This window comes from Myotis daubentonii, chromosome 15 (assembly GCF_963259705.1).
Source record: "Myotis daubentonii chromosome 15, mMyoDau2.1, whole genome shotgun sequence".
Lineage (NCBI taxonomy): Eukaryota > Metazoa > Chordata > Mammalia > Chiroptera > Vespertilionidae > Myotis > Myotis daubentonii.
In genome coordinates, this window is record NC_081854.1 from 29,009,314 (window position 1) to 29,028,197 (window position 18,884).

The 18,884-nt window shown below is 44.4% G+C and overlaps 1 protein-coding gene across 7 annotated transcripts in view; it reads left to right on the forward strand.

Annotated features, from left to right (window-relative positions):
- The window catches only part of ANKRD11 (ankyrin repeat domain containing 11), a 279,313-nt gene that overhangs the window by 208,568 nt on the left and 51,861 nt on the right, over nt 1-18,884 (forward strand). For 5 of the 7 annotated variants that reach the window (XM_059667027.1, XM_059667022.1, XM_059667025.1 and 2 more), the window contains exon 3: nt 15,612-15,759. Coding sequence is in view for 6 of the 7 variants with exons in the window: in XM_059667022.1 (XP_059523005.1) it covers nt 15,673-15,759 (87 nt within the window). In the remaining variant the exon portion in view is untranslated. The remainder of the gene's footprint in view (nt 1-15,611; nt 15,760-18,884) is intronic. The other 2 variants (XM_059667023.1, XM_059667024.1) reach the window with 1 other exon arrangement.

An 18,884-nucleotide genomic window follows, 5' to 3' on the forward strand; every position in this document is an offset into this window, starting at 1 on the left:
ACTGTGCAACCACTCAAATGAAGACAGGGAATTGTCTGATGACCCCCCAGCTCTCACCCCCCCCCCCCACCTCCCCATATACACTTCTAGCACTGTGGGAAACTTATTCACAGTGTGCTATCATGGCTCCACCATGGTCCATCTGCTCTCCTGCTGGGGGGGACATTTGGGCTATTTGCAGGTTTTGCATAAGTCAGTGCAGATGTGACATGGCTTTGGTGGTCTGTGCATGCATGTCAACTGGGGCGTGTCTAGAATGGCAGAGCCTAATGCCCACTGATCTTTGCTTCCAGGTCAGGTCCTGGTCTGCCACCCTGGCCGCTTCTCCCAAGGATCTCACAGTGTGCTGAGCGCCCAGCGGGGTGATACGTCTTATCACTTTGCATCAGCTGTGGCTCTTTGCCAGCCTGCAGTTGGAAGTGGCAGGACCTCACTCTTTGGGGAAATAATGTGATGAGAAGAGAATGGTTCCTCAGAGAAGGACAGAGAACATACTGTGGAAGCTAAGGTGTGCTCACTGAGAGTTCCAGATCATAGTGTTTTCTCAAGTGAAGTGTTTTAGAACATCACATTCAGGGATCTCTATCCTTAGCTCCACCCTTCCCAGCTTGAGAGAGGGGTAGTCAAGGGTCCATCATTGATTGGGCACTTGATCTAAGCCAGGGGTGGGCAAACTTTTTGACTCGAGGGCCACAATGGGTTCTTAAACTGGACCAGAGGGCCGGAACAAAAGCATGGATGGAGTGTTTGTGTGAACTAATATAAATTCAAAGTAAACATCATTACATAAAAGGGTACGGTCTTTTTTTTTTTTTTTTTTTTTTTTTAAAGTTTTACTCATTTCAAACAGGCCGGATCCGGCTCGCGGGCCGTAGTTTGCCCACGGTTGATCTAAGCTCTTAATATGAGAAAATTTCGTATTTATAGATCAAGAAACTTAGACATATCTGACCACAAACACAGGATTCTTAACTAGTTAGGCCAGTATTTCTGAATTGACCAGAATTTCAGGCAATTGACAGCTTCTGTCTCTGCCCTCAACACACACACACACACACACACACACACACACACACACACACACACACACGAGACGTTTGCCAAATAACTTCCTCCCTCCCTCCCTCCCTCCCTCCTCTCTCTCTCTCTCTCTCTCTCTTTCTTTTTAAAATGTTTTTATTGATTTTTTTAGAGAGGGAGAGGAAGGGAGAAGAAGAGAGAGAAAGAGAGAGAGAAAAACATGGATGATGAGAAAGAAACATTGATTGGCTGCTTTCTGTATGCCTCCTACTGGGGATCAAGCCCATAACTTGTGCATGTGTCCTGACCAGGAATCTTGGTGCATGGGACAGTGCTCAACCCATATGAGCTACACTGGCCTGGCCAAATAACTCTTAATGAGATGGGGTGTGTGATACCCCCTGATACTTTCTCTTTTGTGTTACTTCACTTTTTAAAAAATGGCTGTTCATTATGATAAAATGATGCAGGGATTGACCCTGGTTTTGGAAACACATTAGCAGGTGGTCTGCATCTTTATAACACAGTTCCCGAAGTGGCTGTTTATCTCTTTTTCGGTGAAATTTCTGTTCATGTCTTTTGTCCATTTTCTAGTTTGATTGTTGTTTACTGTTGCTTTGTTTGTTTATTCTACATACAGGTCCTTGTCTGATTTGTGATTTGCAGATATTTTCTGCTCTGCTGCAGTTTGTCTTTTCACCCTGTAAACTAGGTCTTTCACAGACTAAAGTTTTAAAATTTGTTGAGATTATTTTTTTCTTTCATGCATTATACTTTTAGCGTCATGTCAACTCTTTAGCCGTAGGTCTTGAAGATTTTCTCCTATTTTTTTTTCTAAAATTTTTATAGGTCTTCTTAGATTTATACCTAAACATTTCATTTTTATTTAGAGTAAATTGTAAATGGTTTTGTGTTTTTATTTGTTTCCATATGTTTATTGCAGGTTTGTGAAATACAGTGGATTTTTGTATGTTGATCTGATATTCTGCAATCTTATTGAACTCATAATTTCTAGGATTTTTTGATAGGTTTCTTATAATTTTATAGATAGACAATCATGTCATAATCAAATACTGATGTCAGCCCCCTATATCTGCAGGTTCCATATCTGCAGATTCAGTTAACCATGAATTGAAAATATTTGAAAAAAAGTTATGTTGTTTCTGAAGTGTACTATGTAGTTAGGCCTGTCATAGTTGCTGCTTCTGTATTGAATATGTACAGACATTTTTTTTTTCTTCTCATTCCCTAAACAATACAGTATAACTTACTATTTACATAGCACTTACTTTGTCTTGGGGTAATGTAGATAATCTAGAAATGATATACAGGTGGTATACAGGAGGATGTGGGTAGTTTGTGTACAAATACTGTATGCCATTTTGTATAAGGGACTTGAGCATTCATCGATTTTTGGTATCCGTTGAAGGGGTGGGGGTTTCTGGAACCAATTCTCCAGTAGATACTGAAGGTCCACTGTAGAAAGTTTTACTCTTATTTCTTCCTTCCCAATCTACATGCCTTTTATTTTATTTTCTTGCCTTATTACTCTGGCTAGTACTTCCAGTGCCATGCCCATTTAGCAGTAGGAGGGGACATCCTTGCTTTATTCCTGATCTTGGGTAGAAAACATTCAGTTTTTTTACTGTTAAGAATGCTGGCTGTATTGAGGATATTCCCCTGTAGTACCCCTATTGTGCCAAGAGTTTTTATCATGAGTTTTGAATTTTGTTAAATACCTTTTCTGCATCAATTGCTATGATTATGTAATTTTTCTTCTTTAGCCTCTTAATATGGTGGATTGAATTGATTGATTTTTGAATGTTAAACCACCCTCACATATTCTATATTTGTTATCACAAGCATAGCTATATTCACCTCTCTAATTGCCTTCTTTACTTGATGATTATATGGCACTCAGCCCATAGTAATAGATCATTCCCCCTTTTATCCTGCTCCACAGTGTAGATATGCCACATGACCTGAGCAGCCACTTGTTAGGTAGGCTTTGTGTCCCAGGACCTCTCTAGGTAGCATTGCAGTAAATTGCCCTGTGTCACCTTTTCCTGTCCTTGTTCATGCATCTTGGGGCAGATTTAGCAGTATGATGGCTGGGTTGCAGGGTGAGGTGTAAATGATACTGTAGGGTCCTCTACAGCCCCTTCCTTGAGAGCTGTCCCTCTTGTGCACTCACAGCAGAAACGCACGATTGTGCCCGGGCCCTCTTTCTAATCTTTCTCTCCACTTGTGTTTTTGTCTCCTCCTGGTCACCTCTACCAGTTAATTTCTATACAGATTAGCCTTAGAAGATGTCTTGGACTCACCCCTTCTCCATTCAATGCTTCATGGCCGTTATTATTTTTAGTTATTCAGTTATGTGCCTTTCAGGAGTATGCCTACATTTATTTCTTTGTCTTTCATCACATTTAGTCTGTATCTTGAGTTCCTTCTGTGTAAGACAATTGTTGTTTTTACTGTGTTGCTGTTGTTGTTGTTTTTCAGCCCCTCTTTACCTCCCACATTCTAAAGCTATGTGTTTACCTTTAATTTATCAAGGTTTTCGTTTTCATTCTGTTCTGCAATTATAGTGGCTTGTGCGTAGGTTAGGTTTACTCCAAATGTTGGTGAGCCTTGTGCTACTACCTCATTATGTCTGCATAGCTACAGTTCTCAAAAGGATCACTCACATAGGGTGATGGGGCCACCATCACTTCCTGGAACTGCTGCCACTTGAGGGAGACCAGGCCTGCAACAAGATCAGATAACTAACCTTCCTCTTTCTAAAGGCCTGCCAGAGTATAGCATGTACCACGTTTTGAACATATCCAGCTTTTAAAATTTTATTTATTGTGTAATGTAACATAACACCTAAAAATCCACAAAATGAAAATGTATAATTCACTTAACATGAACACACATGTGTAACCCTTCATGTAGTAACATCTTTGGGTCAGCCTCCTAGTCACGGTGCCCCAGCCCCCATCCTTCTCCAGACTCATGACAGTCACATCCTTATTTTTGTTATAGTCTTGTCACCTAAGTCTGCATTCCTAAACACTGTAGTTTAGTGTTTTCGGAAATCTAGTAAGTATATAATGTATTTTTTCTCAACATTATTTGTTAGACTCATTCAGGTTATTTGTTTATTATCACTGATGCAATAGTATTCCATGTTAGGATCACAGGTATCATATTACCAGTGTTGGCTTCTTACAAATATTGCTGCATTCTTGTACCTGTGTCCCAGTGCATTTGTGCTTGCATTTCTTGTGTGTGTGTGTGTGTGTGTGTGTGTGTGTGTGTGTGTGTGTATGCGCGCGTGCTTGCACTTGCATTTTCTTCGGGATGTGTGCCCAGGATGAAATTGCTGGACTGGAGGATATGTGTATGTTCAGTCTGAGTAGATCGTGCCAGCCTTATTGCATTGGTTCACACTTCCATTAGAGTGTATCAGCTTTGTCCTGGCTAGTGTGGCTCAATTAATTGAGCATTGTCCCATGTACCAAAAGGTCACTCGTTTTATTCCTGGTCAGGGCACATGCCCAGGTTGCGGGTTCTATCCCCAGTCCAGATGAGTGTGTGTGGCAACAAATAGATGTTTCTCTCCCTTCCTCTCTCTTTAAAATAAAAACATTTAAAAAAAAGAATGTATCAGTTTCCTTTGTTGTAGATCTTCTCTTACACCTGATAATCATATTTTGATTTTTGTGTGCATTTACCTGATTGTTAAAGAAGCTGGTAACTTTTCATCTACTTACTGGCCTTGTGGGTTTCCTCTTTTCTGTAGTGCCTAAGGCTTCTGTCCATTTGTGTATTAGATGGTTTGTCTTTTTCATATTGATTTGTAGGACTTATTTATATATATTTTGGATAAGAGCTATTTGTCAGGTGTATGTGTAGGAAATACTCTCTTCTCCTTTGAGGGAAGGTGACCTTTAATGAACAAATTTGTTATTTTCGGAGTGTCAGAATTTTCAGACCTTTCCTTATAGTCAGTGTTTCTTATTAAAAGATCTTTCTTTACCTTGAAGTTGTGAAGCTGCTCTTCTATACTATTATCTAGTAGCTTAATGGCTACTAAATATATTTGTAATCTGTCTGAAACTGCTTTTCTGGGTATGGTGTAAGAGGGAGTCATGTCTAGTTTTTCCATATGAATGTTCATTTGTCCCAAAACCTAATGGACAAAACTGTGTTTCATGCCCTGTGGTCCCCCTGAGGTTATAAGTCAGTGCTCACTTATGGGCACGGGGCTGTTTCCGGCTCTGCTCTGTTGGTCAGCACTATGTCAGCATCATGCTGTTTTAACACTGTTGCTTCAGCTTGTAAATAACTTTGACTTTAATTTCGAGGTTCTTTTCTTTCAATTTTAAGTTTATTTGCATTGAGTTCTTTTGTTGTTGTTGTTATTGGTAATCCTCACCCGAGGATGTTTTTCCATTGATTTTTTAGAGAGAGTAGTAAGGGAGTGGGAGAGGCAGAGAGAAAGAGAAACATCTATGTTAGAGAGACACATCGATTGGTTGCCTCCCATATGCACTCTGACCCGGGGCCGGGGATCAAGCCTGCAACAGAGGTATGTGCCCTTGACCAGAATTGAACCCACAACCTTAAGTTCGCAGGCCGGCACTCTATCCACTGAGCCAAACTGGCTAGAGCTCTCTCTACCCCCCCCACCCCCCGGACCCCCTGTGTGTGTGTGTGTGTGTGTGTGTGTGTGTGTGTGTGTGTGTGTGTGTGTGACCATTTGGTTTCTATGCAGTAGTCATTTTATAACTTTCACATCATTGCTTTTTTGATTTTGGTTCGCCATTTCCTGAATGCAAGTCTTTTAACTGCCCTTGTGCTTGCAGAGGTTCCCAGACTTCTTGAGCTTAAGGATTAGTGAGGACCTCACAAAGCTGTTGTTATGTGCATTATAATTATAGCTTTCAAATTATATTAAAGCTTTATCTTAAAAAGTATAACAGAGAAATGTTAAATATTTAGTTCATTAAAAGCATTACATCTATATATATAAAAGCCTAAGTGACCGTTATGACTGAACAACTGGAATGACCAGTCGACCAGTTGCTATGATGTACACCGACCACCAGGGGGCAGATGCTTAATGCAGGAGCTTCCCCCTGGTGGTCAGTGTGTTCTCACAGTCAACCTCCCGCGGCCCCTCCCCCAGGCCCCGATCGGGAAGCAGGCAGGCCAACCTCCTGGGGTCTCTCTGCCTGGCTGGCCGGCACCCCAATAGGCCTTGATCGCCAGCCAGGCTGAGGGACGCAAGTTGTGCATGAATTTGTGCACTGGGCCTCTAGTATAAATATAAACACACTTACTGAAAGGTAACTATTTTACAAAAGAAATCACAAAAATTATTAGTGGCATTATTTTATATATCTGCAAATCTCTTAATATATAGCTTAAATAAAAGACAGTTGGACACTGCTGCCTGTATCTGCACTCCATCGTTTGCATTCTGCTGTTTTGTTTAAAGTGTATGAAAAAAATCCAGCTTCTCACAAACATGTAGTGGGAGAGGGGAGATATTGGAAGCTTTGTCACATGATTATGGATTCTGCTTTGACAGGAGTTGCAGCACAGGCTGTGAAAACCCTGTTGGTTCAGTGTTGGCACTGCAATCCCATTGGTGTGTTCTGTGCATGGATGGGTCTTTCCTGTGTGTAGTTTTATAATATCCCAAATTGGCCATTTGGAAAATTGGTTCACTGAATTATGCAGATCTTCCAAATGTTGACGTTATATTACACATTATTTACAAAATAACCTTTTTATATTACCACTGATCTCATTAAAATGTCTTTAAGCATTGAGCTGCTGTCAAGCTAATGGAGGTGGATACACGTTTTCTAAAATGCAGATTTTACTTGAAAGTTCAAATTTCATTATTGGCCACAACTACTATTAATTTTCCTTGAAGCGATAGGCTCAGTTTCTTCATTTTTGATGAAGTAACTTCCAGATACCTAGTTCTTAATAATAATAGTTTGTCTGAAAGAGTCTTTCATGTAAAACTTGTGTTCCACTGCCAGTTTAGCTTGCCACTCACATATTTGCAGAAGCTTTTCTTCAGGTAAATGTTATGCTTTATATGCAGCAGAAGTGCTTCACACAATACTTCCATCTTGTCACTGAATATTGGAAGGACAAGAATTCAAGGTTTACAGTTTAATAAAATTTATAATTTTTTAAATCCTCACCTGGTGATATGTTTTATTTTTAATTTTTTTAATTGATATGAGAGAGAGGGAGGGAGAGAGGAAGGAAGGGAGAAAGGGAGGAAGGGAGGAACATCAGTTGCCTCCCGTATGTGCCCTGACCTGGGATTGAACTTGCAACCTAGATATGTGCTCTGATCAGGAATCAAACCTACAACCTTTTGATGTATAGGACGACATTCCAACCAACTGAACCACCCTGTCAGGGCTAAAATTAATAATTTTTGCTGCTCTGTCGAGGAGAGTCGTAGGTAATGGTGGCTATTTTACGGTGATTATGTGACAGCAAGGAGCACAGGGACCGTGAGGAATTTGCCTTCTTCTGGAGCATGGCCATATGCACCTTGAGACAGGCAAGTAGTTCTAGGTATTATTATGAAAACAGTGTTGACCTCATAGGCACCCTGAAAGGGCTCTGATTATCTTCAAAGCCCACAGACAACACTGAGAACTGCTGCACTAGAGGGGGACCTGGGTAGGAAACACCTTAGGGCTGTGCTCTGTCCAGTCTGCCCACCCTTACAGTGTGAAGACATCTGTAGACTAGGGCTGCAATCTGGGCATGACTGAGGTCCAATAAAATTTAGTTCTAATTCATGCAATTTTCATGTGTCACAAAATATTAATCTTTTTTTTACAATATATTTTTTTATTGATTTCAGAGAGGAAGGGAAAGGGAGAAAAAGAAACATCAATGATGAGAGAATCATTGATCAGCTGCCTCCTGCACACCCCCCACTGGGGATCAAGCCCGCAACCTGGGCATGTGCCCTTGATGGTAATTGAACCTGGGACCCTTGGGTATGCACGCTGAAGCTCTATCCACTGAACCAAACCAGCTAGGGCGTGAAATACTGACCTTGATTTTCTTGTCGACATCCCCCAATCCCTGAAGGATTTAAAGTATAAACTCATTCTTAGGTCCAGTGGAGACGGCTGGCTTTAACGTGAGGCTATAGTCTGCTGACCCCCCTCTGGAGGGATACAGGCTACCGAGGAGGTTAACGTCACTTTTCTGCATGTTTTTTGAAGCTATCTTCAATTCTTACTCTCATCGACAGTATGGCTGAATTTGGTACTTCGGTGTGGAAATAATTTTCTCAGATCCAGGGCTCTATTGTCATCTGGCATTCATAAAGTTGATGAGAATTCTAATGTAATCTGAATCTCACTCTCTCATGGAGGACCATGGTCCTGCCCCCACACTCATGTCCTGTGTGGGTGGGATTTCTAGAGGCCAGGCAAAGTTATGGCTCAGTTCATTTCTGCTGTGTGCCCTCAGATCTTTTCTGTTTAAAGAAGCATGCCCTTGGCTGTTGCTTTTTATTATTTCATTGGTAATGTCTTTGCCTTTGTATGATGGTGGGTTTTGTATTGATTCTCCAGACCTTATGTTTTATCATTTCATTTTATTTATTCACTTTTTAAAATTGATTTTAGCAAAGAGAGGAGGGAGGGAAAGAGAGAGAGAAGGAGGGAGATTTGTTGTTGCACTTATGCATTCATTGGTTGATTCTTATATGTGCCCTGACTGAGGATCATACTTGCAACCTTGGTGTATTGCAGTGGTTCTCAACCTTCTGGCCCTTTAAATACAGTTCCGCATGTTGTGACCCAACCATAAAGTTATTTTCGTTGCTACTTCATAACTGTAATGTTGCTACTGTTATGAATTGTAATGTAAATATCTGATATGCAGGGTGGTCTTAGGCGACCCCTGTGAAAGGGTCATTTGACCGCCAAAGGCATCGCGACCCACAGGTTGAGAACCGCTGGTGTATTGGAACAACACTAACCAACTGAACTACCAGCTAGGGCCTATCTTATTTTTAAACTAGAGGCCTGGTGCACGATTGGGGCCGGGCAGGGACTGCAGGAGGTCTTCACGGCGTGTATAGCCCGTCGCTCAGTCCCAACTGGCCGGACATTAGCAGCAAGCTAACCTACCAGTCAGAACATCTACCCCCTATGGTCAGTGCGCATTATAGCGACTGGTCTAATGGTTGAACACTTTGGACATTTAGCATATTAGGTTTTTATTATATACTAGAGGCCAAATGCACGAAAATTCGTGCAAGAGTAGGCCTTCCTTCCCCCGGCTGCCGGCACCGGCTTCCCTCCAGCACCTGGGACCCGGGCTTCCCTCCTCTGGCCACCAGCAGGCACCCGGGACCCGGGCTGGCTTCCCTCCGGCACCAGCTTAGTCAGGAAGGATGACATCCGGTCTAATGAGCATATTACCCTTTTATTGTTATAGATTACAGCTCGGTGCACAGATTTGTACACCAGTGGGGTCCCTTGGCCTGGCCTGCAGGGATCAGTCCAAAACCGGCTCTCTGACATCCCCCAAGGGGTCCCAGATTGCGAGAGGGCACAGGCTAGTCCAAGGGACCCCACCAATGCAGGATCAGGGCCGGGGAGGGTCCGTGGGAGGGCTCCAGGGAGTGTCGGGCCATCTTGCCCAGTCCCAATTGGCTGGATCCCAGCAGCAAGCTAATCTACTGGTCTGAGCGTCTGCCCCCTGGTGGTCAGTGCATGTCATAGCGAATGGTTGAAGGGTCGAATGAACTGTCAGACACTTAGATATTAGGCTTTTATATAGGAGGACCTTTTATTCTCTTTCCTTGAATTTTTCTACTCTCATGTCAAGATTGCTTCTAATCCTTTGTTTCTCTTTTGTAGCACCCTTCTTTTTTCTGTGTCTGTATCTCCTGCCAGGCAAGTAGGGTTACTTGATGTTCTCTGCATTCTCTGCACTCCTGATGTGCATGCTTGTTCACACTAGTCTTCCTCTCTGGCTGCCTGTCCTCTTCCTGTGGTTGCAGCCCAGCTGGATACGGTGCCCTGGGGCCAGGTGGGTTCCTTGATCACTGGCGTGTGTGGCCTGTACAGGCGGCCAGGGCTGTTGACCCTGCACCCTGTTCCACTGTGCTCTCCATGGCAGAGATGCTCCAGCTGGCTAGGCCCATAAGTGCCTTTGAGAACTTTCACAGGTTCTGCCTTTTTTTCACTTGGATTCTTGCTCTGATCTACATGAGGCCAGTAAGAATGCCTTCTGATTCCCATTGCTGTTAACTTGACACTTAAGGCAGGATTGGGCTAAAATTCCTAGGATTTTTGCTAAGCTACAGGTATTGCAGTAGTGCCTGTCGCCTTCCTGCATCACGTTTATTTTGGAGGAGTATCTTTCACATCTGCTGTGTTTCTTGCCCAGAATGCATTGTGATTATTTGGGATGGTCAACTTAGACTAAGGCCCATGAGTATGTTTATTGGAGTATGGGTGGGGTCTGGGTCTGCTGGCAGTTCTTAAACTTGAAGGCTGTTTAAAGCACCTTTGGGAAGGAACATACCTTGTCATCCTTGTCCAAAGGCCTCTTGTCATATTTGTCCTGTTGGTCCTTTGAACAGTTGTCTCTCCAAGCCCGTAGATACAGGGCCCCACGGCAGGCGGGAAGGAGAATTTGCCAGGTAGATACCACATGGAGTTTTTGTCGGCTATGGGCCACCTGCAATGTGCATAGGTACAGGGCTGGATGGCCTCTTCCGCCTTGTGTGCCCATGGGTCAGGGGCCTGATTATGGACAGTTGTTGCTTACCTCCAGGCTAAATGAATTTTTGTTTGGGCTCTGACAAATACTACCAGGTAATTGGCAAATTCCAATGTGACTCAGGGAGTGTGGCAAAGTCTCTTTTTAGAAAACTTGTTCCACCTCAGACCCTCTTGAGTGCTTTCCTGAAAGATCTTTGTGCCCCTTCCTCACAACCTGCGAATCTGGAACCACTGCCGTTCAGTTTGGAGGTGCAGAAACAGCCTGCATCCAGCAGCTTGTTCCTGCACAGGAGCTGGTCAGAGGCCAAGGCAGGGCTCAGACCAGCTATGCTATCCTCAACCACCTTCGTACTGTGTTGTAAACATTTCCCAGATGCTCAGCATCAAGTCTACATGTGTCCCAGTGTGTTGTGGAGTGTTTCGTTTTGATGTGGTTTAGAGTGTCCCTGGGTTTACAATAGACTTCTTTTGATACTGGAAGTGAGAATTTAGGCTGCATTTAGCAGTATAGTTTGTCTGAGCAGGGAAAGGCAGGTCACCTCCATAAAGAAGATAGCCTTCCATGGGTGGGGCTTGTTGGTCACCCACTTGGTTATGGTCAGCGGTGAAGCAAGTTGATCAGAAAGCCCTAGGGCCTGAGTTTAGACAGCCTTGGAACTGTATAGAAGGGAGGATTGCCAGCCATGAAGACTGTCTCCACTGTGTCAACTGTTGGGTGGTCCCAGATTCTTCCTGGGTTTAACAGTGAATGCCCAGCACTGAGTGAGGAGGCCTGGGCTTCACAGCAGCGTTCTAGAGCCTGGCTCCTGACGTGGGGAGTCAGCTCCTCTAGGCGGCCTCATAGTGTTGACTGGTGGTTCCACTTCATCTATATTATTTTCTTGGCTGGCATGGCCACTTCCTGTAGCTGAGGGAGAGGCTGACCAGGAAGAAAGGCACAAGCTGGTGTGGAGCCCGAGGGACCAGCAGCAGAGCCCCTGGCATAGTCAGGGTGATCAAGCAGATGGCCAGGATGACCAAGCATTTGAGCTTTCATTCTCATCTAGTATGTCATGAGAAAATAACAAAATTAGGTTTGGCCAGGGAGTCATGTGAGGTATGGGATGGATTGACTCGTGCATCCAGCTTTCCTACAAATTCATCTGGAATGTGTCGCTGGCAAATCTGAGCTCTCTTTGTCACTAACTGCCTTGGTGAACCCTGTTTCAGTGACTGCTCTGAAAGAGATGAGTCTAAGTGTGCTGGGATTCAGCAGGCCCTGAGGAAATAATTGTCATTGTCCTAACTTTCCTGAATATTGAGGTGTTTGTAACAAGCATCATTCCCAAACATGAGAATCCCCAGAGTGAGGTACCTAGGTGATCTCAGCCATCGTTATAAAGGTGGGCTTGAGAAATACATATTACAGAAAATAGTATTCGTGATGACATTCCTACCTCACCTGTGCTCTCCCTAGTCTTTGTGGGAGAGGTGTGGTGGAGCCTTGAGGACAGTGGCCTTTTCAGGAATGAGTGAAGCCCATGGGCCAGGACAGGACATAGCATGCTTGACCATTTGCCAGCATGTAAGGTCCCTCAGGCCTGTTGAAGTGCGAACCTGCCCGCACTCTGTGTTACATCACATGGCGTTAACTGGTTGGATGTTCACAAAATGAAAATACTGGCAAGTGTCTCCTGGTAGCAAGGGACAAGCTGCATGTGGTAGAGCAGTGGTTTTCAACCTTCCTAATGCCACGACCCTTTAATACAGTTCCTCATGTTGTGGTGACCCCCAACCATAAAATTATTTTCATTGCTACCTCATAACTTAATTTTGCTACTGTTAAGAATCGTAATGTAAATATCTGATATGCAGGATGTATTTAGGCGACCCCTGTGAACGGGTCGTTCGTCTCCCAAAGGGGTCGCGACCCACAGGTTGAGAACCGCTGTGGTAGAGGCTCATGTGCCAAAAAGTTTAAGTCAGAGGAATTGGACCCAAGACTTGTACCTTGAGGTTTCATTGTTTTAATTTTAATATTAACAATGACAACTGTGATAGCTTTGCACTAGTGGACTACTTCATGGTTACACAGTACTCAGAAGTGATTGGTACACCTTTGAGGGCCACTACTTTGTGGGCTCAACCTGTCATCTCCGTCACTGGTTCTGGGCCATGGTGAGCAGAGCTCCTTCTCAGTGTAGCTGGGTGTCACCTCAGAACTCAGCCTAGTTGTAATGCCCATCTGTAAAACACCTCACCTTCCAGTTTTTGAGGATACTTGGAACATGGAAGAAATCCTGAATGAGGAAGCTCAGAACTCATATCACCACTTTTTCTGGCCCTGCAGCTTCAGTGGTTGTTTTTAAAGATAATTAGGCTTTGGCGGTTGGGAGCAGTTGTTCTGGAAACATCCTATTCTCTTCGTGGTGTCTGGTAGCCATTGTACTGCCTTTCCCAGGGCAGGGAGGGGAATGGGAGAAGGAGGCAGATCTTTTCAGGTTAGTTCAGGGGCCTGAAAACTCCACTTTGAATAGAGAGACCATCCAGCAGAGCCAGTTCAGGGACACTGATTGAAATCAGTTATTTGAAGAATGAAGTGACTTTCTCTGTGCTCTCCTGGTTGAGATGCTGTGAAGTGGGCTATGAGGTCTGGGTCCAGAAACTGTGGGGTCCATATTGTGGCCACATGTGGGAGGTTCTGGGTGTTTCCTGCACCTTCTCCACAGACTCACATGTGTTCACATCCAGGAGCTGGAGGGTTGAATATCCCATGATTACTTTGCTCAGTTTTTCCATCATGAGAGCAGGCAGTCAGGATTTTTAAAAAATTTAACTTCCAGATAATCTTTAAATTTCTACTGAAACATTGCTGATGAGTTCCCAAACAGTGGTGAGTTTCAACAGTTATCACTGAATTAGGCTCTGGGATGCCATTCCTCCAGGCTGAGATGTTCCGGTTCCATAATGAAAAATTGGAGGAGAATTTAGAATTCATAGTTTCAAATAGATATAGAAAACGTCATTTCTGGCCTTAGCCATCAGAGCACGTGGCTGGAAATACCCTGCTCATCTGCATTGTGTGCTGGGAAAGAAAGGCAATAAAATTGGTCAGCCGTGCCCCTCTCTCTCCCCAGAATAAATTCAGATGTGTTCGTAAGTCAGGTAAACACCAAAGGGATACTTTTTGAAATTTATCAGTTAATATGGAAAAATAAGACAGGATCTCTAGAAGGCATGGTGAAGGGCATATTGCTCTTTAGCATACAGGGAGCAGGAAAAGTAGGGTATACTGCCACTTACAGAATGCTTTTGAACATGTCTTTCAAAAGCTACACATCATACATAATAGAAGCTGTTTAATTCCAGGTGATTAATTATAAAAATTACTCATCCGAAATGGATAAGCACAAAGGTGTGTGACTGGGAAAAGGAAATGAAACAGTGCATTTAATTTGGTTTGTATAAAGGGTTTTCTACCTCTGACAATGAAAAAAATGCATTAAAAGGAAGGTAGTGACTTTTAGAAAGATGGAATAGATATAACAACACTCCCCCCCCCCCCTCCCCCCGGGTTCCTCTTGCTCTGTGCAGCTGAAAATCTGGGTGTGATGTATGGAACAAGCGTAAGAGGACTGGGAAATAGAGAGAGAGCCGGCCTATATTGTAGCATGTCTAGTTAGGTCATGTGGCCACAGGTGGAGATGTGAAAGGAAGTTGATTCTTCACACAGGTCCCAGTGGGAGGTTACTGTGTGCCATGCAGAGCAACTGGGGAGAGCATTGGGGTGGTCAGGAGCAGAATACAGAAGTGAGAGAGGGGTCTAGGCCAGATCTTTGTTGGAGTTTCCGTAGGAAGGCAAAGGGCACTGTGTCAACAGTTTAGGATTGACTAATTTGAATAATTCCGCAAAGTGTATGCTGGCCTGTATTGCCTAGTGGCTGGGTTGATTTACCTTAGGGGAAATAATTAGCCTGTGTGTAAGTAAGATAGGGGCTGATTGGTAGTTTTTTGTGTGAAAGGCACATCTACTTCAGGAGCCCTTTGCTTGTCTCTAAGAAAGAGCTAGTCCTGGGAGGGGCAGTCTCTCCCAGACAGCAAACTTTTTTAAGGTATCAATACATCAGGAAATAAAAGCATGATGAATACAACATGTTTTCTGGGATTTCCTGGAAAATGCAGGGGCCGGGGCCTTGGGCTCATGTGTGGGGTCTGGCTTAGTATGTAGGACCCTGGACATTTTCTGGAAACTCCTTCAGAGTCGTCATATTACTACCTCCTGAACATTTTATTCAGGAGAAGTTGGTGAACTTTCTGGAAAGAATAGTGATTCTCACCTAAACTGTCTTGGGGGGCAGTGTGAGAATGGAGCTGCTTTTCTTGGGTGGTGAGTGGTGTTGAGGCTATGGCGGACAAGATCTGTAGACCTAAGGGGCAGGTACTGCACCTTTGGTGTGACCATGCCCGTGTGGGAGGGAGTGGCGGGTGGGATGGTACCTAACTCTGAAGAGCAGTGCCATAGCTGCTGGAACTCAGCATGCAGTCAGATTCAGGTATTGGCCACTACTGACCAGAAGCGTGGCCATCACCTTTGCTGGTTGGTCCTTTCTACAGCTGAGAAATGCTTGCTTGCCCCACCATGTTGTCAATTATGTATCGTAGACACTTTTTCTGCTGGTGTTTACCACCTGGGTACATTCTAAGTGGTCTCTTCCTGGGTGCTGGTCAGAAGAGCTGGTTACGTTCTTTTGATTCAATCTGTCACATGAGTTTGCGATTGCCTGGGTTTTGTTTTTCACCAAATTTTAACCTTCTTCCTCTCTTTTGAAGCAGACGGTTGATGATGAAGCAATGGCCGTATAAATGAAGATCAAGTGAGGGGTGAAGAACGATGCCCAAGGGTGGGTGTTCTAAAACACCACAGCAAGAAGAATTTTCTCTCAGCAACGACATGGTGGAGAAACAAACAGGGAAAAAGGTAACACTTGGCCTAGCTCTTCTCTTCTCCTCCTCCTTGCCTCCTGCTCTTCCTCCTCCTGGTCTTTCTCTCACCCTTACCTTTCTTTCCCCTTTACCCTCTTCTCCTTTTCTCATCCTCACCCCGTCTGATCCTTGTCCTACTCTCCTCCTCACATTCATATATCCTCAGCACATTCACTGTGTCTAAACAGGGATAAGGGCTGAGAATGTCATCTTGCCTGTTCTGGTTGTCTGTCCCTGTGTCATGTGTTTTCTTGTTGGGCCTCCTCGGCAGCCAGCAGTGGAGGAGGTATTGTTGGGTGGGTGGGTGTGGAGAACATTGATCTTGCCAAAGAGGTCTTGCTTTCTTTTTAGGATGTTTATTGTTTGGGGTACCAAAGTAAGTCTTTAAATAATAGTTTTATGTTTGAGATAACCTCTATTTGGCCCCACACTTCTGTACTCTAGGACCACTGGAATCCTGTCATGGTTTCAATAAGACCAAATCTGACAATTTACCATATTTGAGTTATCCTGATTAATACCACTGCTGGATAATTTAAATTTCAATTTGGCTTGTTCTCAGTGTGAGTAGGAAAATGGGATGCAATTCTAAAATTCTTGTATCTTACTAATGTGCTGTTACCACTGGGCTCTGGGGTGCACACTTCCTTTCCTGCAGTGTGAGACTGCCCAGTGAACATGGATTTGGAATCAGACAGAAAGAGGTTAAGCTCATAATTTCCATGTGTGTCTTTATGACTATGAACAAGTCAGTTATCTGCCCTGAGATTCAGTTTTCTTTTCTCTACAGTTGGAATAAAAGCATCTTGTGCAGTTTTGGTGAAGTGCGGTAACAGTGCTGGCTTGCCCATGGGTGTGACCACCCTACCATCACCATTTTTTAATCCTGATGTTTCTTGGCTCCTTTCCCTCTCTCCCTGGATGCCCATGTGGCAGGCCATCCACACTAAATAGTCTGACTCTCGGCCCCTGGCATCAGTGCTCAAGGGTTACCTCTCGAAGTCCAGTTACCAGTCTTTCAAGCTACTTCTCCCTGCCCTCACATCAGCCCCACTATATCCTGACCCTTGGGAATGAACAGAAGCTCTGGGGCAGCTGCTTGCCCACTCTCTGCTGGTGCTTCCTGCTGCTGCATTAGTTCATGCCAATGTATCTGATAACGCCCTGGGTGGTAAAGAGTGAGGTTAGCATCTTTTCCACATGAGCAGATTAGTGGAACCATGTATTCATTTAGTTGAGGTTTAAAGTGTAGTTCAATCCGGCCAGTGTGGCTCAATGGTTAAGTGTTGAGCTAGGAACCATGAGGTCATGGTTCGATTCCCAGTTTGATGCCTGGGTTGTGGGCTCTATCCCTGGTGTGGGGCGTGCAGGAGGCAGCTGATCGATGATTCTCTCTCATCATTGATGTTTCTATCTCTTGCTACCTTTCCCTTCCTCTATGAAATCAATAAAGATATATATATTTTTTAAATAAAGTGAAGTAGTTCGTGAGCATAGATGTGCTAACATTTTCATTTGACCAAGCAGGTCTCTAAGCCCCTGATGTCTGGGCAGTTGTGTCCATGCATTTTATACCACTTGCTTGGTCAAATCCTGCAGTCCTTTGTGCTGCACACATTAACAGGTCGGAGCTGCGGTATGGAACTTTGGGCAGGCTGATGCTTGAGCTTGATCTGAGCACACGTGAGGATGTGCATGTATCTGTGAGGCCTATGGACAGTCTGGGTTCACCTTGGGATGGGCGAGTGCTACTGTGCCCATGAGGAGATGCAGCCAGTGGGGCAGTGTGCCCTGGGCAGCATAACTCCCATTCTGTGGCCAAGAGTCCCAATTGTTGGGACACTTGGACATTGAATAGGCCAAACCACCCTTGATAGTTCCCAGGTTTCTGTATGGATTTTTCTTGCAAGAGGATTTCCTAGCTGTGGACATAGGATGAGGAAGAGGCCCATACAGCCCTGCCCACCTGCTTTCTCTGCCTCCAAACTGGGTCCTCAGGAGCTCCAAACTGCTATTCCCTCTGGCCCGGGTTTTCCACAATGTGGAATTGCAGCTGGGCCTGCCCAGAAGGGCTTCTTGCCCAAAGCCAAATTGGAAGAGTCAGCGCCTCCTTGGAGATGGCAGCTGCCTGCGCTCTTGTGGGTACCTGATCCAGGGCCTTTGGGCAGGCATCCTGCTAACCTTCTAACGCAGGGCTTGTTCTGGGATGGTTTGCACTGTTTTCCTTTCCTTGAGGAGAAAGATGCAAGTGGACTGAACTGGCTCTGGTGTGGTTGATATGAGCATCGTGTACATATATGCCTCAGGACATGTGTGGATTTGCTTTGGTATTTTTCTCAGTAAGGTAGCTTCGTACTTTTTTTTGAAAAAAACCACCCATGAGAAAGCCAGACATTTTCCTCATAGAGGCTGACAAATTCTAACACTGAAGATGCCACATAATGGAGCCAGGCACTCTGTACTCTAGGAACTTACTCAGCCTAAATGGCAATTCAAAATAGAATTATTGGGAAGATGTACTTGGTGGCAGCTGTGACTTGAAAGTGCTGTACCTGAGGGCCCAAGAATCGTGGGATGGCAGAGCCCAGGGACACAGAGCTGCCGGTTCTGCTGTTGACACATGGCTGAATTTGTTCTGTTCTCTTTTCTCTCGTAAACTCTGTTTTCTTCAGATACTGATCCATGTTACCAAAAGAAACATATTTTTAGATTCTTGCAAAAGAATCGTGATATAAGTGATACATTTGTGAACAGTGGAAAAAGGGCCCACAACACTGGCAGGAGTCTGATGCTGTATTTGGTAGTTTCCTGGTGTCCTTTTGGCACAGGGTCTTCTGCATGGACTCTTTGGGCAACATAGTCAACTGCATTGCAGACAGGCTCTTCCTTAGGGCCTCCTCAGGATCCCACCCAGGAAATGCTCTGCCCCTGCAGCAGACTCCAGAATATCAAAACATCCAAGCTGGAAGGAGCCTGAGAAGGAATCAATAAGCCCCTCTGTGGATGAGGGTATTCTGTGCAGAGAAGCCAAGGGCTGCTGTGGTGTCTGAAGCCATCCAGCAAGAAATTAGGCCCTGACTCCCAGGCTGGGGCCTTCCCACACGAAACCTTCTTTCCATC